General features: G+C 44.1%; 2 protein-coding genes across 3 annotated transcripts in view; one reads left to right on the top strand and one right to left on the bottom strand.

Moving 5' to 3' along the window:
- The window catches only part of REX1BD (required for excision 1-B domain containing), a 143,654-nt gene that overhangs the window by 58,294 nt on the left and 57,764 nt on the right, over window positions 1–27,596 (top strand). Inside the window, exon 1 of one of the 2 annotated variants that reach the window (XM_078670331.1) lies at window positions 15,991–16,208. The exons of the other annotated variant lie outside the window; for it this stretch is intronic. The gene's annotated coding sequence lies outside the window, so the exon portion shown is untranslated. Of the gene's footprint in view, window positions 1–15,990; window positions 16,209–27,596 lie in introns of those variants that run through there. 2 annotated transcript variants of the gene reach the window in all.
- KXD1 (KxDL motif containing 1) lies at window positions 1,070–15,590 on the bottom strand. The gene is made up of 5 exons (XM_078670333.1): window positions 15,384–15,590; window positions 13,552–13,664; window positions 11,845–11,997; window positions 8,777–8,823; window positions 1,070–2,643 (listed from the first exon to the last, which is right to left on the bottom strand). The coding sequence occupies exons 2-5, from the start codon at window positions 13,644–13,646 to the stop codon at window positions 2,417–2,419; spliced, it is 522 nt and encodes a 173-aa protein (XP_078526459.1). The 5' UTR covers window positions 13,647–13,664; window positions 15,384–15,590; the 3' UTR covers window positions 1,070–2,416.

Here is a 27,596-nt window from a genome sequence, read left to right as displayed (position 1 = left end):
TGCTGATACACTTTTTGATGGATTAGATACATTTCAGTACTGGTCATCAAAGTGTGGAATTCACACTGCAGGTCTAACTGGATGGCTACATTTTGAAGCATCTGAAGTCCCACTGGAAAATCTGGGCCCCCAGCATTTCGAGCGATACCGTACCCAAACACAGATGGTAATGGGATAGTGTACTGCTGGCGAGTCATAATATCGAGTTATTGCGATAATAAATTGGACTCATTTTTATGGCCCCACTAGACATCCTAATATTACACCTACAGCCATACTCTTCTTTCGCGTGACCTCAACCACTTTCCCTGGGAGCATTATACAGTTATGTCAAATTAAACTTCCCCATCTTTAATGTCCTTTCTTTTGAATTTTGTCCTTGTGCGGTACTACTGTCGGTTATGTGGCTTCAATATGGTGCTTTCTTCTTACCTTGTACTGTTGTGTCGATTTCAAGGGTTAAATTAGGGGAATGACTATTGTCCTAACTTGGTTGGTGTTTTTTCAATAGCTATCACTACTCTCAATTTCTCCCTCAATTTAGTGTTTTAACTTCAATTCATGTATGTCTGGCAACTGACTGAAGTTCTTTGGGTTTGCAAAAAAAACCTTTTTTTTAAAAATTCAAGCAGAGACAATATGTCATTTAATGAGTATGTGAAGAATACATTAAATACCTGTGTGGTTCAAGAGAATGCTGCAATAATTTTGCTTCCTCCAGTAGATACTGGTTATGCTTGGCACTGAGGTGCTCGTGCTAGTAGACAAGTCTTCGAGTAGCATTGTATGTAATGTCATAAATGTGTATTTTTATTCTTCTTGGAGGTTCCCTTTTCTAGCATGTCTTCTCTGAGACACCCATTCTCATGAGCTGGATAAATAACTGTGAGTGACCAAGTTTTCACTCTTAAAGGAGTTGTCCTAGGCTCCACAAATTTAATTTACGTGCTGTGAGTTGGACATTCAGGGAACAGAGGTTTTTCTTGCACACAATGGTACCAAAAGAGCTCATGCTTCGTGTTGTTACTGGCATGGAATCCATACAAATACAAGCTAAAGCACTGATACCTTTATATTAAATAAAGCAGCTTTATTTATGATGTCACTTTAATAAAAAAAGAAGTGTCTGGAACCTTGAACAAGCCAGCAATTACAGTGGTAGAAACTGTCTCATGCCATCTGTTTTACCTATGGCATGTTTTTTTCCTTGCATCCTCTTCTCTTTTTACACGCATTTAGGTCTCCATGATGTTACAGTAGTCAATATTCCGAATAAAGTTTTGCAGAATCTGCAAAAAATTCTTAACAGTGTCCACTTCAGTGAAACTCCAGACTAACAGAGTTCTCCCACTCTCTCATCCTTACAAGATGATAGACAAGTATTCCCTTTCATATGAATAATTTAAAATTTCATTTAAATATTCTAGCAGAGCACACACGCACTCATCAATCATGTCTAGTTAATATTTAACTAACAAAGCATGTAATAATTGTAAATGGCATACTGTAGAGAGCTGACATTGGTTGTGGTTGAACAATATAGATATAATTGGTAATTACTTGGGTATTATTGAAGCCTGATGACAGTTCAGTTGCATGCAGTTTAAACAGAAACTGGATTTTTTACGGCTAACAGATCAGAAAATCCCTGCTCTACCCAGGGTTAGAGCTGCTTCTTGGGCTGAGTTTATACATGCAAGTAGCACAAGTATGTTTGCATGCATGAGAGCTTGTGGTAATAAAAGTATCTGCCATGAGGGTTGGCTGGCCCACTGCTTTGAGAAGATACTACCCAAACATCTACAGCGATCTGAACTATACAGAAAATATGAAGTATACAGCTTTTACTTCTTTACAAACTGAGTGAAATGAATGGACCCCCAAACCAGAAGAGCCACCTTTGCAGATTTAGGCGCAAGCGTAGCAAGGAATACGTGTGCAAACTTTGACATTCCAACGCTGGCTACGTTGTGCACCAAATCTCTTTAGGTAGAGTTACTTTTGAAGCTGAACTGCAGCCACAAGTATTTCTGTAAACTGACTGATCACACCCTCTCTGGTCGGAACACTCTCTGGCCATCTACATGAGTTGTAAAGTATGGGATACATAGATGTGACATTCTCCAGAGAATTCTTGCTCCAAAATTCATACAGGAAATTCCCTCTCTCAGAAAGTAGTGCCGAAAAGTACTGCTTATAAAGCTTTTTTGAGAAGTAAGTGTCCCTACCCAAGTGAAAAAAAGAACTTGGAGTGGCCACCTCTCTCCCTTTTCACGAGTATAAGTGACTGGGAGTGATGGTGGAGAAGGGGCAAAGGGATACAGAGAGAAAGAGATATGCAGGCCAGTGAATTTCTCATGGACAGTTTTAAAATAGAGTGGTGTGCGCTCTAACAAACAAGGAAATAGTGTAATTTCTAGTCCTGCGTTTCTTCATCTGTTAGATTCTGTCCATTCACAGAGGGCGTATCTGACTGTCCCAGTGACAAATCCTCAAAATCCTGACTCATTGTGGGTGAAAGGATGTCAGGACTGGTGTCACAAGATTCCGTGGCTTGCTCAGAAGTGGCAATGGTGGTGGCGACGCTTCTGGGAATAGGATCAAAATCGTCATCGTCTTCCAAGATTGGAGATTCGTGAACATCTGAAAAAATTGAAACAGAAATCTTTGTTAACTTTACACACAAGGGGCCAGATGCACAAACCTTAGGAATACTGATTTCCTAATTGAGATTCACTCTGAATTGCAATTAGGAAATCTGTATTCCTAATGTATGAAACGAATTGAGTTTTATTAAAGGACTCCTTGTAGGCCACAAATCGGCCTACCTCATGAAATTTAATGAGGAAGGTCATAGTTTGCGACCCATTAGGAATCACAGCAATCACAGTGATGGTGGCCAGCTGGGGTCAGCACACTACCATGTCTGTGATTGCTTTTTAATAGAGCAATCATTGTTTATTTAAATGCCGCCCGTTTTACTTAAAGGAAAATTAGATGAGTTTAAAAAGGAAAAAAAGGAAACCTTGTAGTTGAATTTTTTTAAGAGTAGGCAGTGGCCCTTGGGGCCATTTTCTGCTCTTAAAGAACAAGTTACTTACCATCTTACCAAGACAATATCTAGCCGCAGATTCTTTACCTTTGAATTTCCCCACGCGTCACGCTGGATCAAGAAGATTTTTTGAGAGCAGTACCCCTGCACTTTGGTAGGTGGCATCGGTGGGCTCTGTGTGGCATCATAAGCAACATCCACGCCACTTATATAGGCACCACCTCGGCGTGCAGACGTCAGTGACTTTAAATGACTTTCCACGCCAGAAGAGCGGAGCCATGAAGTGCACCGACACTGGGGTGTCCAATCTGCAAAGATTCAGCCCTTACCTTATAAATCTGTCCCCAGACCAGGGAAGATGTGTGAGTCGGTAAGGAATCTGTGCCTAGATATTTTCTCTACCAGATAAGGCATTACCGAATGTTAGTACCTTGTTCATCTGATAGAGACATCTAGCCCCAAATTCCTTACCCTTGAATAGAAATCCAAAAAATACCATCCCTGCAGGTGGGTCCGTGAACAAATTTAGACTAAGAATTCCTGCAGGACCGAACGAGCAAAGTGCCCATCCCAGCGGACCGGACTGTCCAGGCAGTAATGCTTGGTAAACGTGTGCAGGGATGCCCACATTGCTGCTTGACAGATGTCCAGGACTGGAACTCCATGGGCTAACGCTGTGGTTGCAGCCTTAGCTATGATAGACTGGTTTCTGGATCCCTGGGAAGAGAGCCTCCGCTCTCTGGGTCCAGAAACAAAGCCCATCCTGGGTAGAGGTGTCATGCCTCCTCCCCTAGGATGGACCGGGATCCACGAAAGGGGAAGCTTCAAAGGTCTGCCGCCTTTGGAAGCTGTCCCTGCCTTTTGCTGCCCCCAGCAACTTGCTCCCACCGATTCTGGCCCTGAAAACCAAGCTAGGAAGAGAGGTGTGCCCACCATTGCCAACCCCACTCCTCAGGTGGGGAGGTGAGGTGAAGCACACATCTGGGGGGAGGACTCAGCCAATCAGGGAGAGGCTCATGCCCCTTCCACTGGAAAAGCATGATAGGGGGTGTACCCACCCCAAGGGAGAGACCGATTGGTCCCGACCTGCATACCCCCTTTAACGCCCTAAATTTAGTACTTAGGGGCAACCCTAAACCTTGCCCCTCAGATTCGAGGAAGAAAGAAGAAGGACCAAAGAACCATCCTGACCCAGGAAGAAGAGGACACCAACTTCTTTGGCCCCAGTCCTACCAGCCTGTCCATTCTACGACCTGCTTACAGCAAGAACCCCAGCGAGTTCAGCAGCCAGCAATCTCCAGAGCCCGGAGGATCTGCCCTTCGACCTTCCCACAGACTCTCTCTCCTGTGAGCACCGGATTTGCTCAACCCAAGACTCACCTTCATAATCCGGAAACCAATGTCTCAGCTATTCTGCACCACTTTGCAACCGACCACCACGATCCAAGTTCGAGTGGCTCAACACCCCAAGGAGGTCTCCCTAACTATCCTGACCTGGAATCTGGTGATCCCAGACTTCCCTCAAGACTCCCGCGAAGCCTGCAGATTCAACCTGAAGGGCACCCGCAACCGGAGCTGGTAAGATAAACTAGACACAAGAAGACACCCTTGCGCCCGATGCCCCACAGCCTTGGGTGGCCCAACCGACATCCCCCAAGATCCCAACTTTCCTCTCCAGCCGGTGGTCGCCTTCAGGAAGTCTCCCTTGTCCGAGCCTGTAGCATCTTTCCATAACCGAAGGTCTCCATTGGAATGGACAGGGTCCCCGATGTCCGTTTTTCACCCAGCCGCCGAGTGCCTCTGGTGGTGCAGCTCCTGTGCTGGTTGTTGGCCCCTGCAGTGCTGACCTTAACCCCAGGAGCCTGGCTCCCTCAATTGAGTGGCCTACTTGTCAGTAGTCTCTAACCGAAGGCCCCCTTAGCCTCATTGGCTAACATTGAGCCCCTGCACTCTGAACCCGGCCGCCCCGGTGCCAGTGGTGGTGTGACTTGAGTGTCCATCTAGATTTTGGGAAACCTTAGTCCTAACTCCCAATGCTCACCTTCGTGAGCGGAGTACTTACCTTCAAACCGATTAACCATTTCTCCCATAGGAACCCATGTTATACGATTTTGGGCCTAAAATGGTTCTAAGTGTGGAACTGTTAATGTATGGAGAAAAGTGAACTCAATTGCAAAGTATAAAAAGTTGAACTTACCTTGTATGTAGAGAGCCTACGGTGTGGTATCTAGGCATACCACCCCCAGTACTCAAAGTAACTCAAGAGTAATCTGAAAGTACTTACTGTATGATACAAACTGCATATAAAAGTGATACAAACCTAAACCTCATTTTGGTATGGTATATAGAGAGTCAGCTTCCTACCCTATATTTTCTGCATTTGTTTTCTTTGTTTGGAACTTCGTAAAGCTTTTTGAGTACCTGGAAGGTGGCAAACATTGTGTGGGAAAATCAACCTTTTCAAATAAGTGAAATGTTCTTATTTTTTACATTATTAATTTTTTCAGTGAGCACAATTCGAAGCAACCATTGTTTTTGGTGAATCTTGCATTTATTCCTCGATTGTGTATGAGGAAATACATGTATGGGATTCCTCGCTTTGTTTTCATAAGGAAAGTGGAGATTATGTGACGCACCCATTATAATTTAATGTATCCATCGAGACTTGATGCAGTTGTAGTCATTCCTTTCTTTTGATGGGAGCATCATTTGGTACAAAGAGTCCAATTTTGGGGTAACGGTGTATTTGTGGTATGTATGTTTGTTTTTTCTAATGATACATATACATAAGTCATGATGGGGGTGACGGGGTCAGCGCTAGCCTGGCTGAAGTCTTATCTGGCTGACAGAAGCTTTCAGCTACACTGTCCCCCCTTCAAATCGTCCCCACGCAGGGTAAGCCATGGGGTTCCTCAGGGGTCAAGTTTGAGCCCCACCTTATTTAACATCTATATGGAACCCCTGGCTCGCGTTGTGGAGACTTTTGGGGTGGACATTGTTAGCTACGCTGACGACACCCAGTTGGTGTTTAAACTCTCACCCGACCGTAGTCAAGATGCCATCAACTTCTCGAACTGTATGTCAGCAGTGGCAGTGTGGATGAATGACAACTGCCTTCGCCTCAATGGCGAAAAGACAGAGTTGTTGGTGGTCGGAAGAGCAACATCTTCATGGTCAAGACTATGGTGGCCCAGTGAACTTGGGGATCCCCCCATTCCGAGGGAGTCGGTACGTAACCTCGGTGTTATGTTGGACACCGACCTCTCGTATAAGACCCACGTTAATAAAGTCACAGGGAGATGCTTTGGCCTACTCAAGGTTCTTCGTAAGGTCTTAGACCTCTTACCTGCTGTAGCCAGAAAAACTATTGTTCACGCCCTAGTAACTCCTCACCTTGATTGCGGCAATGCCATGCTGTTAGGGCTAAGCCAAAAAGCACTACACCAACTCCAGTGCGTGCAGAATGCTGCCGCACGTTTAGTGCTTGGCCTCCCGCGCAGAGCTTCAGGAAAGTCTGCCTTGGCTAAACTCCACTGGCTTCCCGTCAGGGAGCGTATTAAATTTAAAGCCCTCTGCTACGCTCATCGCATAGCCCAGAACAAAGGTCCGGATTATCTCAAGAACCTCCTGGCCATACATCGCCCTATTCGCAATCTTAGATCCTCTGGTGCGATGTTGTTTAATACTCCCCGTATTCTTAGGGCCAGAATGGGCGGTCGCTCATTTAGGCACTTAGCCCCCAAATACTGGAATGCTCTACCACTGAATATGAGGATGGAGCCATCTGAAATAGGATTCCGGAGGAAATTAAAAACATTCCTTTTCCCCACTTCATAATCCTGTTTTCTCAGGCCCTAGGTAGAATTTATCAGTAATTAGCGCGGGGACACACTGTTCTATGTGTAGCCAGGCGCTTTATAAATGCTGTATTATTATTATTATTATGTATGGAAGGATGTTGCTCAGAACCTAATAGACTATATTTGTTCTTATCATTTGTTTGTTTTTAATTTCCAGTGTACCCTCGTAACTAAGATATTCCTTAGACGAATGGTTGCGTTACTGCGCTATGCGGACATTTCTTCACTTGAAAGATTGGGAAAAAAATACACATAGATAGGTATACTATTAAGGAGATGTCACAAAGTAATTTAAACATTACAGAGACAATAATTTCTTATGTTTTTTTCTACCCGATCTCCTTCCTTACTGTTTATTTTCTTACTTCCTTCCCCCACTCAATAGCTCCAAACTTCTGTGCCCTCATGGTATTCAGAATTGGTGATATTGAGGGGCAGACTAATCCAGAGGAGCTCGGTCTCATTAGACTATACCTGACACGTAGCCATGGTGGGGTGGGGGGTTGCAGGGAGAGAATGCCGTTATATAGAGACATGTCCAGTCCACTGGCATCACCCAGTTCTTCACATCAATCCATATCTTGTTCATACTGCTATTCTAAAGGGTGCAGTGACCCCTCCCATTCCTCCCCAAGGACTAGCCCTTCAGAATAAGACTCAGGCTCTGACATAGGAAGTGGGGGTCCTATCGGCCCTGGATTTGACTTCGGTCGACACAGCTCTGGCTCTGTGTCGCCGGGGATCAGAATGGGGCTGGCGGTGTCAGGGCCGGCATCGGGCAAAGTCGTAATGGCAAGAGCGGCACCGGTCCGGATCCATGGGGGCCCGCCAGCGTGGAACCAGATGGGGCCCCCTCCAACCCTGCAGGTCCTTAAGGCGTGCTGGAGGGGGTTGGGCCAGTCAAAAATTAGGCATGTGGCTCATAGAACTGTTTGATTTGAGTTGAAGTCACTCAGCTCCCGGAAAACTGGGGAGGCAAGAGTCGTCCCATGCGCTGGTTCCGAGCAATCAGGCCACGAACACCATTGTTCCTTCATCGTGTCAGCTAATGAATGAGGAGAAGTCGAAGCATGCTTTGACTTTTTGTGCCTCTTACCTAGGTACCCCGACAATTTGGAGTGGGAGGAAGAGGACTTCGGACACCTGGAACGGTCCAAAGACCTTCCTCTCAAAAGGGACTGTGACTTCCATAGATTCGCGTGCTGGGCCACTAGCAGCTTCAGAAACCGCTCCCTCAAAGCCTTTGGTCCAGTGGGCCGGCAGTCGGAGCACGACTTGGAGTCGTGGTCGTGCTCCAGGCACCACAAACACATGAGGTGCGGGTTTGTCACCCACATGGCACGGTGAAAGGTGCCACAGGGTTTAAACCGGTCTTCTTCGATGGCATCTTTGACACACCAAGAGGAAACCTCAAAAATGAAAAATGAATGACAAAACATCACAAAAATCCTGTAAAAAACTGAAAGAGGGGTAGCTTTTCTCTCGGATCACGCTGATTGGAGCAGAAAGAAAAACTGACAGCGCGCTGAGGTGGGGCCTATATAGGTGATGTGAGCGTAGAGGAGCCAACCAACGCCACCTACTGGCGTGCAGGGGTACTGCTCACGAAAAGTCTTCCGGATCCAGTATACCGCCTGGGGAAATTCAAAGTTAAGGAATCCGCGGCTAGATGTCTCCATCAGATAAAATTATTATTATGTACATTCTCAAATAAGTACGATAGGGCTACTGATGTTTGTAGTTGACATATTAAAGCCAGTCTTATGGTACGTGTTCTTGGTGGAGTGCAATAAAAATAAAATCAACTACGTACAAAAAAAATATAGCGGTTACCAACAGATTTTTAAGAATAAAGAGCACTTACTGCTAAAAGCTTCCGGGTATTGTTTTGCCAATTTCCCTTTAAGAGTTCTAGAACAGGTAACAAAAAATATGTTAACAAATATTCAATAAGCAGACATGAAGTTATGGAGCAAGCACACAGAATTTCATTCAAAATGCAGTTTTTTTTTTAACAAGAAACATTTTTTATTGCATACATATGAATTTGGATTTGCAAGGTGTTATATTGATCATGCTTGTGCCCAGACAGGTGTTTCGACTAGACACCCATGGGAGATTAGAGATGCTTCTATTTGAACTTGTAATTAGCCCAAATGTTGGAGCCCTTCCTCATTAAACATCTTCACGGGAGGTTGGTGTGAATTTAAATATGCAGCAAGAAAGTTGGGCACCATGTTGGATGCCATGGAAGTATAAAGTTGCATGTCTCCTTTGCAATTGTAACAGTAATCAGACCCTCCAGCTTATCGCGATTTCGCGATTTGCAAAAAAAATCACGAAATCGGCCGATCTGTTGAAATGCCGCGATATTTGGGCAAAAGGCCGCGAAATTTGCTGTTTCCGCCGTCTCCGCCGTTTTCCGCCCGTTTCCGCCTTAAAATCCAGCCCCATGCGCACCCATTTTCCTTTCCCCAGGATTCCGCGGCGAGAGAAGGAGCGAGAGGAGGTCGAGGACGGCGGCCGAGGGCCGAGAGAGGGAGAAGACCAGCAAGAAGCGGCAGCGCCACACACACACACGAAGACTCTTCCTCTTCTCCAGAGACCAGGGAAGCGGACTCGGAGCAGGAGAACAGCCGGCCGGCGAACACAGACAGGAGGTACGTCCGTCCCTGCCAGGATCCCGTTAGCAGGGAACAAGAAGCTGTTCGGAAGTCATTTCCGACCCACAGAAATACTAAAATAAAAGATTAATGTCCCCCGAGGCCCGCCGCGTCCCCAGTGTGCGGCGGCCCTCGGCGGGCCTTCAGGGGACATTAATCTTTTATTTTTAGTATTTCCGTGGGTCGGAAATGACTTCCGAACAGCTTCTTGTTCCCTGCTAACGGGATCCTGGCACCAGTCACAACATTTTCATTTAAGTCAATGTAATATTATATTACACCTTCTGACAGTATTGTGTGTTTGAGTGGGGTTAGTAGCAAGCAAATTGATCGAGTAAAAGGCAAATTTGCATCTTGCTTTGGAGAGGACACAGCTTACCGCCCAACTTACTGCTCGACTGTTTTCCTGGCATTTCTTAAACCCTCTTACTAAGGCACTTCGTTTTTCTTTGTCAACATTTCATATAGTCCTTGTGTGAAGCTTTTCAGAGTCAACCTGTTTATGCTGTTTTGTACTTTAACCTTGACTGACATGCGTTAAGGAACAATGTTTTGTATTCACAGCCTCATTCAGACAACAAGTCATTTTGCTTACAAGTGGGTTTATGAAATGAGTGGACTTTCCCAGGCCACAACCTTACAAATTTTGCATATTCCTTAGAAAATATAGCAGCTCTTGCATGACCTTTGCCTTAAAACATTGTGGATTGTAAAAACAACAGGTGATGGACAGGATGCAGAACAATGTCATACATTCACCCCAGTACAGAGATCTGGGCCAAAATCCATCGTTTTTTTGCTCACCATGCCATTTCAGTTTGAACCCAGCCATATGCAAATCAGTCTTGACCCTGTGCCCCATGGGTACAGTCCAGCCCGAACTGCCAAGCCAAGTCCTCCCTGGACTGGAAACAAGCATCCAAGGACAGGTTTCGGGCTTTCAGCCCTCATCAGCCTGGATAGCTTGATTCCAGTGGCATGGAGAGCACGGGACTCACGTCTGAGCATACCCGTCCCACTCGCTCCGAGACCTGTCTCTGCCTCCAGCATGCCTAGTCTGAAACCTGTGAGGGCTCAGAAGAACTGAACGTACATGGCCAAGATTAACATGCCTTTTAACTAAAACAAATGGGCTGAATTGTAAATAAACAAAATGTACATAGCTCCATGTTGTCAAATAACTCAAACAGTAAGATATCTGTGTTTGGTGTTGCAAAAAACCCCAAATAAAATGCCGCTAAATTTCCATTTTTGTGCCGCTAAATTTTCATTTTTGTGCCGCTAAATTTGCCAATCCATGCCGCTATATCCTGGGGGGTCTGAAGTAATTACCCTTTTACTTTAAGGACTATATTGTTGTTGTTGTGTGTGTGTGTGTGTGTGTGTGTGTGTGTGTGTGTGTGTGTGTATAGAGATCTTGATTTCTGTATGTTACTTAAGATTAAATATTCAAGTCGAAGGATGTGTCAGAGCACTATGGCAGAGAGGAGGGAGGCAGGGTGAGTGCTTGTGCGTCTCAGTAAATGTCTTTGATAATAGTTGTGTTTGGTGCGGTTATTTTGTGAAAGGAGGGTGGTGGGACACCTTTAAGTTTCCTTTGGAACAGCTTCAGCTAGCACCCCTAGCAGAAACTCTGGAACTGGTAATCCATCCAACACTGGACAGCCAAGTCAGAGGCAGTTATTCTGTCCTGCAGACAGGGAGACCCAGCAAGACATGGCGGGCCTGAAAAAATACATTTCAATTACCCCAAATGCGCATGGAGAGAACTCTGTGTGCATTCGGCACATTTCTCTATTGTTTCGCTTCAACAATCCCATACTTTGGGGATTTGATATTAGAAAAACAAAAGTAAATGCTGAGAGGACAACTTCAATATGGCAGCCTACTTGAGAATGAATAGAAATGGAAATTCAGTCCCAGTAACAAATGCACTACATTACAGAGACCATATTAAGGAGGCAGAGATCTCTAAATATGGTAGGCAGTCCTTACCCATGGAGGCACAAGCCAGTGCTTCAACCAACCTGGCAGGAGACCACAATAGGTCTAAATGTTATACTAAGTATGACCGTGGGCTAGTCGCTTGCTCTCTGTGCCCTTGTCAGCCAGAGTTGAGAACTCTTACAAGTTGGTTAAATGATGGTACGAACATCTGTATAAATAACTTCACAGTTACCTCACAAGGACAGGCACACACTCTGAACAGGCGTATTATAAGACCGCGGAAGCACATATACCACACAGTTATTAGTCACGCCCATCTCACCTGATTCTTCGAAACACCATATCGAGCTCCTTTTTCATGTCGACCAAGGTACGAGTATGATTCAAGAATCTCTCATTCATTTGCTGCATTCTTCCATTGGAAAGGTTATTGAAATTCAGTAGCATCTCATTAGTCTTTTCAAACCTATCCAGCCTATAGAAAAATGAGTGGAAGAAGGTGTGGATGATGTTAACCAGTGATAGGGAACAAAGATTACAAGTGTAAGATTTACTGAATACAGACGGCCATTTAGGCATTTTGCAAATATCAATAAACTGGTTCTCCTACCTTTAATTTAAAAGAATTTTAGTGTCCTTTTAAAAAAAAAATGATTTTGCGGGGTTTCTTTCATGTTTAAATGACCACCTAATGAAAATAAAATCTAGTTCTGCCTATCCAGTAAAGCATTATCAACAATAAACGTTCCAGAAAATTCATTTGTTTAATGTCTGGTTTCATTAAGGTACTTTAAAACAGAAGAGGCTCTTATTAGATACTGTTTATGCTCATTCATGTCCGTTTCCAACTGATCAATACATTTTACAGCTGCCTTGCCATCAGTCAGCTACAGAACCTTCAACTAACTGTGAAGCAAAGCAGTTACACCTGTATGCAGGTGACATTCAGTTGCATACCTGATTGGGCAACCAAAAAATCTATGTCGAAAATAACCCTTCATGTTTTAAACATGTTTACAGCTGGATGAAGGACCATCACATGTGACTGAGTGGATTAATGATAGAAATCCTGATAGGTGAATAGCTTTTAAGAAACAATCTGTTTTTTGATTGACCTAATTTGCTAACTCATTCAGTTCTAACAATAAAATATTCTCAGAGTATGATTCGAGACTAAAACTCAACATTCAATATTATTCTACTGGAATGCTGCTTTGGTTACCACGCCACATTAAACCCATCAGACCTTCGGTTTTATGGAGACTGGAATCCTGCGACAATTTTCACACTGGGGCCTTAAAGAAAAATGTTGAAACCTTAAAGACTGGAAAAAATCAAGTTGCAAGACTCTTCCACCCTGGCCCTCACGGACTCGCTCCGGCTCCCAGAGAAGCTAAAATTGAAGTTCAGACTTTTCTGCACCATTTTAAAGGTAGAGGTTTGATATGACACAAACCACTTGCAGTCTGGAGCCATAAACTACATACCCAACTGCAAACTGAGATCATCAAAGCCAACCTACTTGCCAGGCCAGATCTTTGCAGACAACAATGCTCTCAGACCACAGATTAAGGGCCCATCGAAGTAGTCAGCGGTCAGAAACAAAAAACTGAAGAAAAGCCAGTTTTTTAAGGACCTTTACCTTCAATAACTTACCGGGACTGCCTACACACTGCCACCCACTTCTAAAAAGGGACAGAGCTTCGGCGAGAGTAGTTTTACCCTATTGTTATTTGGATTTGATAACAATATTAGACCTTTGACCCAGTTATCACTTCTCTCCGTCACCTAGGAAGAGATTGATATACTTAAACTGAATTCATTAATAACATTAGTAACTTGAAGTGCCCCCCCCGTCGTAAGCCAGCACTTTAGAAAATGATCAAAATAACAAGCAAGTTGGCCAAAGAAATATACATTTGCCACTAAAACTCAGGAATTCAGATTCGTTATCAGCACATCCATATCAACAACATGGAAAACAGAGTTTGTTTTTTTCCTAAAGAGATGGATTTTTAACAGAACTAACATGTGTCTCTGGGCCAATATTATTGCATTGACATCTTCAGAGTTCACCATGCTTAGCATTCTCCCGCAAAATACACCGGAAGCTGTCGGGTCCATATTCCTCTCCTATGTGACCTACAAGACAAAAAGTAAATACTATAGGCGGATGTGGGAGGAGGAAGTCAACAGGTCATTAGTTATAGGTTTTATCATAATGTTAAACACTGTTTTGGCAATATAAAGTTGAATAAATAATTAGTATGTTTAAATTGTGTTAAATACGAGTCTTATAGGATTCTGCAGTCAGTGTTGAAGCATTCACAGTGGGCAATTGTAAATACAAGTCTGAAAAGCCATCTCTTCATACATACCAACACAATTAGAAAAATATAAGAGCTAGTGGGACCACACAGCTTCTCTGTATATCAAGCAGTATGATGTCTGACAGTTATTTACTTATCATATTCTATCAGATTCCTGCTGCTAAGGGTGCTCAAATCCAGTCGATGCCTGCAGGGGAGTGTTCAGGTCTGCTTGTTGCCATCTTAGCATGCCTCAAATGTGTCCAATGGCAGACTTATTTAAGAGTGCCGCTAGAGTTTAGTTATGTGACCAATATCAATCTTGGTCTGAGTTTTTTTCTTCCAATGACTGCCACTTAGTATGCTAGCTCTTGACATATCCCGGCCTACAACACTTTGTTCTTCTCAGAGTGCAGCACCTCAGTCTCCAATCCCGCCCACGGATTCACCTCCTTACCCAATGTGCAAATTCTGAGGCCACTGCTGACTACCAGACCATCACTACGCGTCTTTTTGCAAGGACTACGACCTTCTCTACAAACCTGCCATAGCAATATGTACGATATACTCAGTCGCAGCGCTGACAAAAGCAGAGCAGTATTTCATAGATTTACTTCCTTTGCTCAATGACTGAAATGTCTATTTAACCCAAAGTGTAATCCCACTTCAGTTCAGTTCAGTTCATAAACTTTATTCGGATAGCTTAGTACCCATAAAAGCACATCATCATGACAAATTGAATAACAAGCGGAGAGTAAAAAATACATGGTAACAATTAAATTACAATGATGTAAACATAACATTTTAACAAATTAAATAGAACTTGGAAATGGAATTCGCTCCCGGTTTCTATTCGAGCTCTTAATGACCTGTTCGCCTTTAGGCAGGCGATTAAAACTTTTTTGTTTCCTGTTTTTTAATATTCTTCTGTTTTAATATGTGTTATGTTATAGTACCTGTCAAAAGCGCCGGGACGCCCCTTTGCTGGGGCAGCTGTGCGCGATAGAAATATAATTAACATAACATAACTAAATTGGTAATAAATAGATTACTATTATATGAAATATCAGTTCATCCAGCAGTTATAGAAAAATATTCAGGCATAATTAGTGCAATCCCACTTAATTTAGTCTAATAAAAATTTCTTGTCGCAGTATTTGTTTTATTAAATGAACCCCCTGTTTCCAGTACACAATCAAAGAAGTGTGCGGGGTTTATGGTGGTGGGCAAAGGCTAACTCCTGAATATTGGCAATATATGTGTGTTTATATACATACGTTGTAGCATTCTGTTTTTTTTTAAATTTCTAAAGCAGTGAACTTTAAGAAGCATGCAGTCCAGGGTAAGTGTAGGGATGTCGATAACAGTCAATACTATTACCACCCTGAAATCATCAACTTAAAAAGGATGAATTAACCTTATGTTACAGGCATATCTCTGCTGCCGACACATTAGCTCTAGGAATTAATTCAACACGTGAGACATAAAGAAACTGCAATAAAAAACAAAAGACACGATACAAAAACAAAACAGGGGAAAACAGATAACTCACTTAAAATTCACCGTTTCCCCTCAAAAAAGAAGCTGCATGAGCGCCAAACGTCACTGGGCGGCCGGGTATTCCGAAAGAATAGAGATTTATTAAAATGTGCATTTAAAAAAAGCCCAGACGGGTTCCCTGCACCCAGAACTGCTGCCCAGGAGCCTCAAAACCTCCCACCGCAGCTGAGCCTGAGCTTCCAGCCACTTCCTGGATCCCTGGTGTAAGCCGCGCTCTGATTGGCCCCTCAGTGCGGCCCTTCCTATTGGCTGTAGTTCAGCCTGCCGCTTGTTTACCTGTCTTTCTTGTCACTGAAGCAGGGCACTGGAAAACCAGCCTGCACAGGAAAAATGCAACTTTGATGAATTTGATGCACATTTATTTTATTTCCAAAATTTGTATGATGCACATTGTCGCTGCATTCCCAGTTTGCAGGATCCATATTGATTCTGCATTCACGGTGGGTACCATGATGCACATTTATTCACCCTTCACAGAATGATACTCGTGTTTTAGGAACCTTATAAACAGAATAAAGCAGGTGCACTGAGAACACCGAGCGCAGAATGGGATCGGCTCTAGCCAATGGGAAGGGGCTATGATTGACCTATCAGCATTCAGGAATCATCTGCATTAAGGAAGTGGTGTGCAGTGCAGTGAGCTGGGAGAAATGTGCTTTTACCAGTTTATGGTTCCCTTCACTTCTCAGCTTTGCCCGTTCCCTCTTTACGTTTAGCTTATAACCTTTGAATTTCCTGCTCCTTATAACCTTCATCTTTGTGGATCTTACTGGGAAAAATATTACTTACTGGGGTAAAAAGATTAACTGCATGTCAGGTGAGTTCATTGATTTATACATTTTATTTTATGCAATGACATCATTTTTCTGTTGTCTGACTAAAAAGGTTTTTACACACCTCCTATTACCGCAATTCACCTACTGTAGGGAGCAAGGGCGTTTGCACAGAGACCCATGGTTTTGTATTTATTTTATACTTATAACGCACCCACGCATATTTTAATGGCCAATGGTCTTTATCAACCACCCTCTCAGTCACATCTCTTTATCACCCTCTTTATTTCTTGTCTCTCCCTCCTTGCTTAAACCATCCCTCCTCTCTCTTTAGCTTCTCTTTCTACATCCCTACTTCATAGCAAGCTCTTTATGACTATCTACCTATGCTTTCTTTCAGTACATCTTCTCCTACCCCACTTCATCGGAGACCACTCACGGGACTCATCTTGAGATCTCCCTTTGCTTCTCTTTTTTTTCGGACAGTAGTATAAAGGGGCTTGTAAGTCTATACCTATAATAGAAAGCATGAAACTACAAGGTACAGCATTTTTTGTGCTGTTGTCCAGTCAGTGGTTGAAGAGGGCGGAATCTGAGGGACATCATGTGCCCATATTTTTCAGGTTAAGAAAAACAGTTCCCCTACTTTTTGTGAAAAGTTTATTCTGAGTTAAAATCAGCAGCGGCTCCTCTACGATTGCGTTGAAGGTACCCTCCCCTCCCCCACCAGCAGCCTCAAAAGGTGAAAAATAAAATAATAATACAACAGGTTTATTATCGTTTTATTTTTCCTCTAGGGGCTGAATCCTGGGGGCGGGACCCTCGCGATGGCGGTCACAGAGGGGGAGTGGTGGGCACTGCTTTAGTGTGCATGTCAGTTTGGCCGGCGGCCTAAGAATGGCCAACCAGAGCTGCATACTGAGCTGTCTTCAACCCGAGCTGTGTTGCCGGTTGGAGACAGGATGAACAGGCTTCCAGTCTCTCTGGGAGTGCAAATCGAGGGCGCTCAGGCCAATGCTGCTTTCATGCTGTGAGCAGCATGAGCGCAGCGCCTGGATTGGGCACAGGGGAGTCTGTTACTGCAGTGGACTGGAGCCAGAGATGAGTAGAAGAGCAGTGGGGTGGTAGGTAAGTTATTTGAATTTTGAGTTTTGCTGTGTGTTATGTTGTCCCTTTGCCCTACTACTTTGGTTTGACACTGGCCACTACTGGTTAAAATGCTTCATCTGAAATATAAGGCAGGGAGTCTCCTGTGCCGTGAAACCGAGGGAATACAATTTAAACAAAGGAGGGAGGTAGAGCTATTAGTTGGATTTATACTCCACTATCATAAGTAAATAAACAAAAGAAATCCAACATCAAGGGAAGGAAGGAGTGATCAATGGATATTGAAGCACTCAGTGTTTGTTAAAATACCCCTCACACACCAAAAGGCCCCTTGGTGTCATGCTTCATCATTGGGGTCTTCGCACCCCTCTATCGAGATGCGGCGTGCTGCGACCTACGGATACGCGGGAGCACTATAGAGTTGGCTATGTGTGGTGTACAGTGTGTGGGGTATGTGACTAAAGTGAGTAGGGAAAAAGTGGTGAAGGAAATTAAAAAGTACCTGGCACTAGAGTAAAAAAAATTTTATTCCGAACTCTGGCTGATACTAGTAAAAATAAGTGCAGGGCGAGATCAATCTGTTATATTAATGAACAGGATCTCTGGTGTGCTGTGTTTGTCGACATGTTTCGGAGACAAGCTCCTTCTTCAGGACAGGGGCACAAACTCCCTTCCCTACTCACGTCTTCTTCTACAAAAAAAGTGTAATATTTACAAAAAAGTGAAATTTTGTAGGAATAGGCTAAGTGTGCCTACAGCGGTCTGCTACAAGTACAATGACCTGTAGAAAGACAAAAACCAAAAAACTAATGGTTACCCATGTAGCGGGTAGTTGCAAGGCGCAGTCGCCTAGAACCACACCATGTGCTTTTTAATAAGCTAGTAAAAAGGACTCACAACACAAACAACATAAAACACATAAAACTAGGATTTTTACTGTCAGGTATACTCATACTTGTGAAGCCTGGTTGGTGGGCTTCATGAACAGCGCGTTGGGGTGTAGCTTCAATGGCTATCTGTGGTAGAGGATAATGCATTTTGTAAATAGCCATCTATTCCCACTTACTTCTAAAGATAAAGGTCGATTTCATATGGGATGTTTTCTTGGATGGTATACTCACAAGGTCCGGACACTTTGATCACCGCCTTACCCCTCTCGCTGCTCCGCTGGTATGGAGTCATGCGAAAGACATGGGTATTTATACTCTGTTTTGTTAATTGGTTTCGTTATTTGGGCGGAAACCGGAGTGTCTCCATGTATGGGTATTCCGCATGGTAGCCATACAGGGCGCTCGTATGTTGCTGCCGTGTTAACATGAGAATCGCATCTGTATGGTCTTGTCAGTGCCGCTTGACGCCGCTACTTCCTCGCGCATGCGCAGTTCTTCGTTCCTTCGCGCATGCGCACAGCCTGCAAGCGCTCCGATTCTTGTATGGGAAGCGCTGAGGACTTAGTGTATTTGTGAAGTGCCAATTATCTTCAGAATGGTACAGTATGTGGTCACAAGGCTTAGTACAGCGGGTGAGAAAAACAGCAGGAGCAGTGTTGTTCCCTCGATGGTTTTCAATAGGACACTACTTGAAAAAACTTCGTGGTCCTTTTTTTGAGAGTAATGGAATATTTGGCTGTGTGATCTGTGGCATAGGTGTTATTATGATGTTCATGCTGACAGTTGGCTCCATGGCACATCATCATTGAGCCCATTAATATGTGTGCCCAGACGGAACACCCATCTTTGTTCCTTTTGAAAAAGGCCAGCATCAGTTGGTAATTGTTCGATTATTGTCCATCTCAAATCATTAACGCAATGTTGCATTGTGAGAAAATGTGTGGCCATTTTCGTTGTGCTTTTCTTGCATCGTACGTTACTTTTGTGTTCATTTAGACGCGTTTTTATGGCTCGTGTTGTCATTCCCACATATTCAAGGTGGCATGGGCACTTGATGAGGTAGATAACGTTTTTTGAGTTGCAGTTCGTAAATCTACGCTGCTCCCATGTTGATCCATTACTGAAGGTGAGTTTTTTACTTTTTTCCGTTAAGTGACAGCTGCTACAGTTCCCACAGGGAAAGTGGCCTTGGATCCCTATTGATAGTTGCGGGGACACAGTAGTAGGTTTTGGTCTGGTGTGTACCAAAATGTCTCTTAGGTTGCGTCCTCTGCGGTGGGCAAACATCGGTTTGTCTAGATCCAGATCACCACTCGTTAGTATTCTCCAGTGCTTGTTCACTATCTTGGATACTTCATTCGACATGGTGTTGTAGGTTGTCACACAGATTGGTCTTTTATTTTCAGTGGGTTCCCTTGTTCGTTCCTGTGGTAACTGTAGCAGCTGTCACTTAACGGAAAAAAGTAAAAAACTCACCTTCAGTAATGGATCAACATGGGAGCAGCGTAGATTTACGAACTGCAACTCAAAAAACGTTATCTACCTCATCAAGTGCCCATGCCACCTTGAATATGTGGGAATGACAACACGAGCCATAAAAACGCGTCTAAATGAACACAAAAGTAACGTACGATGCAAGAAAAGCACAACGAAAATGGCCACACATTTTCTCACAATGCAACATTGCGTTAATGATTTGAGATGGACAATAATCGAACAATTACCAACTGATGCTGGCCTTTTTCAAAAGGAACAAAGATGGGTGTTCCGTCTGGGCACACATATTAATGGGCTCAATGATGATGTGCCATGGAGCCAACTGTCAGCATGAACATCATAATAACACCTATGCCACAGATCACACAGCCAAATATTCCATTACTCTCAAAAAAAGGACCACGAAGTTTTTTCAAGTAGTGTCCTATTGAAAACCATCGAGGGAACAACACTGCTCCTGCTGTTTTTCTCACCCGCTGTACTAAGCCTTGTGACCACATACTGTACCATTCTGAAGATAATTGGCACTTCACAAATACACTAAGTCCTCAGCGCTTCCCATACAAGAATCGGAGCGCTTGCAGGCTGTGCGCATGCGCGAAGGAACGAAGAACTGCGCATGCGCGAGGAAGTAGCGGCGTCAAGCGGCACTGACAAGACCATACAGATGCGATTCTCATGTTAACACGGCAGCAACATACGAGCGCCCTGTATGGCTACCATGCGGAATACCCATACATGGAGACACTCCGGTTTCCGCCCAATTAACGAAACCAATTAACAAAACAGAGTATAAATACACATGTCTTTCGCATGACTCCATACCAGCGGAGCAGCGAGAGGGGTAAGGCGGTGATCAAAGTGTCCGGACCTTGTGAGTATACCATCCAAGAAAACATCCCATATGAAATCGACCTTTATCTTTAGAAGTAAGTGGGAATAGATGGCTATTTACAAAATGCATTATCCTCTACCACAGATAGCCATTGAAGCTACACCCCAACGCGCTGTTCATGAAGCCCACCAACCAGGCTTCACAAGTATGAGTATACCTGACAGTAAAAATCCTAGTTTTATGTGTTTTATGTTGTTTGTGTTGTGAGTCCTTTTTACTAGCTTATTAAAAAGCACATGGTGTGGTTCTAGGCGACTGCGCCTTGCAACTACCCGCTACATGGGTAACCATTAGTTTTTTGGTTTTTGTCTTTCTACAGGTCATTGTACTTGTAGCAGACCGCTGTAGGCACACTTAGCCTATTCCTACAAAATTTCACTTTTTTGTAAATATTACACTTTTTTTGTAGAAGAAGACGTGAGTAGGGAAGGGAGTTTGTGCCCCTGTCCTGAAGAAGGAGCTTGTCTCCGAAACATGTCGACAAACACAGCACACCAGAGATCCTGTTCATTAATATAACAGATTGATCTCGCCCTGCACTTATTTTTACTAGTATCAGCCAGAGTTCGGAATAAAAAATTTTTTACTCTAGTGCCAGGTACTTTTTAATTTCCTTCACCACTTTTTCCCTACTCACTTTAGTCACATACCCCACACACTGTACACCACACATAGCCAACTCTATAGTGCTCCCGCGTATCCGTAGGTCGCAGCACGCCGCATCTCTTTAGAGGGGTGCGAAGACCCCGTGAAACCGAGGGAGGCGTAGACCGCTAAACAAGCCTTCCTACCAGGGTGCCTGCTACCCGAAAGAAATGTAAATGAGCACAACTGGATAATCTGCAAATGTAAAAGGTGCTTGAAAGCCGATATTGGCTTTAATTGATGAAACAGCTTGAAGCTTCCTGATGACACAGATTTATTATTTTTGAGTGGTATTGCAAGGAAGTACCCAGCTGAGCTGTGAAGTCTGTGCTTTTAAAGGACAGTTATAAAAAAATTGCACTATGTACAAGTCTGTGTATTACTAAAATTCGTACTTTGTACGCACTTTTTTATTGTAAATCTTTTTGCACATTTTGTTCAGACTATCTTATATTGTGTGTAATGCAATTTTAAAATAATGAATTACTTGTTCACAGTGCTTTCTGTCGCAGACTGGGACCTCATAGCACTAAACATACACAAGTCACTATTCTCCACTGCACCAACCCGGATTTAATTATGTGGCTCTCTGGTTATAGACAGAAACCTATGCAGTTACTTAACTAATAGAGTTTTCATATTGCACAATATTGCATTTCCCACTTTTTAACTAAACTTGCATTTATTTTTCATTTAAGTAAGCTTTATTTTATATGTAGTTACTTGAAGGTGAAAAACGGAAAATGGTTAAAGAATATCTTTTTACCCACATATTTGACTCCCATACTTTTGTTAATGCACTTTGACCACTGCTGTTGTCTGATAAAGAGAGAACACACAGAAAATCACTTCTCTTGACGTGGTTCCTGTTGAAGGAGATTATCTCTGTGTAGAAAAAGAACTGGAAAGGGTCTCCAGCATTAAAACACTATCGGCAGTGATATACTTAAAGTAATGTAGCTAGTCTGAAAGGCTGGAATAGAAATGCACAAAGGTTTTTGGGGGCCGCTTTTGTAGCACCTCTAATTTTATCACTCTTTTTCCACTAATTCAAGCCAAACAATAGTGAATTATATGTTAAGCTTTTAGAAAGGGTGACAAGCAAAAACAGCTCTAAGCAGAAACTGCCTAGTGTCGATCAGCATAGAGCTAGCTTTTTTCCTGGTAGCAACCATAATTTATTTCAACTTTAGCATTTAATCAGCTGTAGGAAAGACAAAGTAAGGGTGACTTGGTAGGTAAGTGGATAATAGACATAGAGAGCGGTTGAGGTAAAGAGAGGTAGTGGTAGATACAGCCAGTGCTGAGGTTGTGAGAGACGGATAAGGAAATGCAAGGAAGAGGGGGAGAAAGTGTTTATGTCGAGAGAGGAGCAAAATGAGAAGTGATGTATTGAAGACTTTTCCGGTAAAGACAGTGAGGCAGAGAGAATGTTGACAAAATAATTGAAATTGAGAGAGAAGTGAGGTAGAGAGAGAAGCAAGATAATACAGTCCGCTCTGACCGGAATCGACGAGAGACACTCTCTTCTATGCGGTTTATTTAGACCGACAACAGCTTACAGCTATTCTTCTGGGCCATATTAAATTGAGAGGACCCAGATCCATCAGGACTTGTCCTTTAGCATGCAAATTTGACCTGTATCAAGGGCCCTTAACACGCTTGACTCAGAAGCGCTCTCTGGATGTTTTTATGATTACATATAACTATGATGGCTTACGCCAACTGACCTATAATCAGATTTTCGCCCAAACATAGGCGAGCTGCTCTAATAAATATCAGAAAAAGACCCTACTGCATCAGCCGTGCATATAATCAGTTGGCCTGATTACCTCCTATTAGAGCATCTTTTATACCCATGCCCTGAAGAAGTCCATGTGTATGGACGAAACGCGTCGGTTGCTCAAAACTATCAAGATTATTGTTTTAACGCTGTTTGAATAAAAGAAGAACTTTTGAAGAATATATTGTGGACACGGATTGAATATTTTTCCCTGTTTTGTGGTGCACCTTTGCTTTTTGGTTTGATTGGGAAAGAGAGTGAGGCCGAGAGAGTTGCGAGGTATAGAGAGGGGTCAGGTAGACAGAGTGAGCTGAAATACAGAAGGAGGTTCAGTGAGCGATGAGGGAGAGGAGATAATAATGAAGGGAAATAGGATGGTAAATGAGGAGGTAATAGAGGGAACTGGTAGAAAAAGAGGGGAGAGGCAAGGTAAGAAACGAAGGAGAGTTAAATGAAGTGGTTAGATAGTGAAAGTGGGGTGGGGAAGTACTGAGAGAGGTTTGATGTAAATAGAGTAGTGGGGAAGAGAGGTGGAGGCGAGGTATAGATGTACATGTGGGGTAAAGAGAGGTTGGGATGACAAAAGAAGTAGATACCAGACGGATAAGAAAGGTCAGCTGGAAACCGAGCAGTGAGGTGCATAGGTGGTGAGAAAGGTGGGGTAGAAGGAAGTGTTATGAAAGAAAACAAAAGTAAACAGGGAGAAAGAGTAAAGAGAGACAGCTAGGAGGTAGGGATGGAGACCTGGGTAGAGAGACGAAGCTAAAGAGGAATGAGTGAAGGTGAAGAGGTGAGGTCAAGTATGGCGGGAAAGGTAAGAAAGAAAGGGGGTGATAGAGAGAAGTGACTGAGATAATCGGAGCGAGATTTAGAGACGGTAGGCATGGATTTATGAAACGCTGAGGTAGGGAGAGAGAGCTGAAATACAGCAAAAAGAGAGAGGTTGTGGCGCTATGGCCAGATCAGCGAAAATGGAAATGGAGAACCAGGCTCGAGTCCCGACATCAGCTCAGCATCCTGTGATTGTGGGCAAATCACGTACTCTCCCCGTGACCACCAAAAATGAATGTGTTCTTGTGTGAAGGGATGTATGTCATTACAACGCGGTGTTTACACCACGCTACCATTACAACGCAGGTATGACAACGCAAGTCGTTACAACGACTTGCGCTGTAGGTGCTGGACTTAGGAATAGTACAATTTACTATTCCAACTCCAGCCTACGCAACAGTAGGGAAGGTGTTGGAATAGTAAATCTACTATTCCTAATCTCTAGCGCCATCCAGCGCAAGTCGTTGTAACGACTTGCGTTGTCATACCTGCGTTGTAATGGTAGCGCGGTGGTGTAAACACCGCGTCGTAATGGATGTTCCCCTGTGTAAAGTAACGTTGTACTCATGTAAAGCGCTCCAATACCTTCGGATCTAGTTTGCTCTATATAAACAACTGCGAGAGAAAAAAAGTTGTAGGTGAAACTGCATGCTCAGTATACTTGGAGCTCTCAGCTAGAGACGCAGGACTGGTCAAAAGTGACATGGAGCGAGGTGACTGCTGGGAATGCACGTGGTTAACTTTATTTGTCTTGAGTACCAGGTTTAAGGGTTTGTAAATGGGAAGTGCATGACAGACACAATTGTGGCTTCAGTGCCACACACTTACATACCTCCCTTTATTGAAGAGGCAGGCAGTGATACCCCCTAAAACTCAATGCATGAGGGAACTATGTTTGTAGCAGCCCAGATCAGGGAGCTAGTGAGGTGAAGGTTGGAGTTAAGCCTACAGCCACGAACAGGAAGCCACAGTGCACATGCCACAAGTGCCAATCCCAGAATGGAGCACAGGGTGTGGTGGAAGGCGCTCGCCTGTCATCCAGTGAACATGACACAGTGTTGCACCCAGAGCAGGCACTGAAGTGAGGATTCATATTTAGTAAAAGTGGCCAAGCATGGTCGAAGAGAGCGACACCCAGCACCAACACGAGGCTCAGCAGGAAGCCAGTGAAGGGCAAGCCAAACATCAGAGCAGCACCCCTCGGCCTCCACAGGTCCAGCAGGAAGGGTCAAGGCAACGAGATATGGACACAGGGCAATTTTGCACAAGGCTCAGGTCCAGCAGGGTGCTAAAGAAGGAGCTCAAGCTCAGACCATTTCCCATGAAAAAAGGAGGGGCTGGCATGTCATCCAGTGAAGAAGCTTCATGTGATGCACACAGCATAGGTACACCGCAGCGTGGGTCACATGGGCACTCCGCCACACCCAGGTCAACATCGGCTTGGTAGGTGGTATGCGCATCCATCAGATGAGCTGCATAAGGACATCAAAGAGAACAACCACAACCAAAGCTCAGCAGGGATCCAGGGAAGAGACCTGGGATCAGCTGCAGAGAGCCACAGACTAGCCCAGTGGAGGACAAAGTGGAAGTAGAATACTGGCCTGGAACCAGCAGTCGAGCTTGTCACCACATTGCTTTGTGCAGCCCTCCAATCAAACCAAATGGAAAACGAACTATTGATGGACAGAATGCAGAACAATGTGATACATTCACCCCAGTTCAGAGGTCGGGGCCTAAATCCATTGTTGTTTTGCTCACCATGCCATTCCAGTTTGAACCCAGCCATATGCAAATCAATGGGAACAGTCCAGCCCGAACTGCCAGGCCAGGTCCTCCATGGACCGGAAACAAGCATCCTGGGACCGGTTTCGGGGTTTCACCAAGGCAGCTTTAAATCAATGCCGGTTTTCTTCTGTACCAGCAACATTCTCAAAATGCAGTTCACCCTTCCACAACTAACAACAACTTCTGCTCTAGGAATCTCTTCATCACACTTCAAATATCATCACTACACGCACCAGTTCGGCACAATGACACCTTCATGTTGCATAAAGGAAAAACAACCCCAACACCTTCTGATGTAAGGACTTGGATAAGCAAGGATTGAGACAGTCTTGTCACTGAAAGGTGCCACACTCTCCCACATAGCTGTCACGTGGCCTCCAGCTTCCTGTCAGGCCTCTGCCTACTTCCTCTTCACATTTGAGCTGCACAATCTTCAATCCGATCAGGGGAGCTGGATTTATGGAACTACCGGCAAAGGCCTGCCTTCCCCTGAATAAGCTCTGGTATACCAATGTTGCACTGACCGATGACCGTCATGGCCTGCCTCATCCTGGTGGACTTCTGCGAGAGCGGTGAGTGAAGGTTCCTCCAGCGCCTGTGGAGGAGGGCTACTCTTCTAGGTGTTTATGGGCTCTGTAGTTTCTTGTGGTCTTAGTATCTTCTCTTATTGAACGCAAGACCATCCTTGGCACCAGCAGAAGGGACCTCACCGGTTGCACATATAAGTGAGCTGGAAACCTGTGTGTAAGATGTCATTTTCTTGACTGAGTACTTTTAGTTACAGGTACGCCCATAAGCCGTGAAGAAGCATGACCAGCATCCCTCTGTAGCCCCTCCTTCCAGCGTTCCTGTCACCACCTAGTTCCACCTGCACATTCTGGCAGCATCATAACATGGAATGGAAGGACATTTGTAGAGCGCATGGCTACCCGGAAGCGTCCCAGTGCTGAGAACTGACACGGAGGAAACAGATAGCTAGGGAAACAGAGCGGTCTTCAGTTGTTTACGAAACACCAGATGATTAGGGACTGTGCGAAGATGTAGAGGCAGAGAGTTCCAGAGTTTGGAGGCATTATAGGAAAATAGCCATCCGCCGCTTCTGGACCTCTTGATCCTAGGGATCTCTGCCAGATACAGGTCATCTGACCGAAGTTTCCTATTTGCTTTATAAGGGCGTATCATGGATGCGTTAATAGGATGGCCAATCCTCTGCATTGACTTATATGCCAGTCATAAAGCCTTGATTCTAATTTGTTCCTGTACTGGGAGCCAATGGAGGGACTGAGAGCAGGTTTTGCTGATTGTCTGTTGGCGGCTCCAGTCAGAAGTCTGGCGGCGCTGTTTTGAACTGACTGAAGTTTAGTGACTAATGAAGCGGGGCGCCCAAATACAATGCTTATACAACATGCAGAGCGTCAACAGCGGCAGGTCGGTTATGAGACTTTGTACCAGGGGTCCATGAACCCGTTGTGTTGTGTGGTGGTGCGCGTTCCATGAATCACAGATATGTCACTGTGGAGCGCCTCTTCTTGCACCATCGAATCTCATCCTTCCTTCTAAGAGGAAGGGCCATGCCATCCTCAAGAATGCATCTCAACAGTTGATCTCTCGCAAACCATACTACTGATTTCCCTAATTTCATCGTGCTTACCAATATGTTACTGTACCATACCATAGACATTTTAGTCTTTGCAAACGCTGGACTGGACCTGGCACCGTCTACCAGCTCAGTCTTCTACAATTAATAACAATATCGGTGGTATACATTTAGTATTGAAGTATGGAGTAGGTTGCTGAGATGCTTCTTTTAAGGTTGTTGGAGCAAAACTTTGCCCATCTACACCCTCCACATTCTTATTACAGTGATCTGCTAGACTTCATATTACGGAAAGCAGGCTGTCCTTGTACACGGTCAGCGCTGAGACACTCCTTGGAGTATTCGTACGCTATATAAATGCAATTTCATTGATTCAACTCCTAGCATTCTTATTACAATGAC

The sequence above is a fragment of the Lissotriton helveticus genome, chromosome 12 (assembly GCF_964261635.1).
Source record: "Lissotriton helveticus chromosome 12, aLisHel1.1, whole genome shotgun sequence".
Taxonomy (NCBI): domain Eukaryota; kingdom Metazoa; phylum Chordata; class Amphibia; order Caudata; family Salamandridae; genus Lissotriton; species Lissotriton helveticus.
The sequence above is the reverse complement of the archived record's forward strand: the minus strand, read 5'-3'. Positions and strand labels throughout refer to the sequence as shown.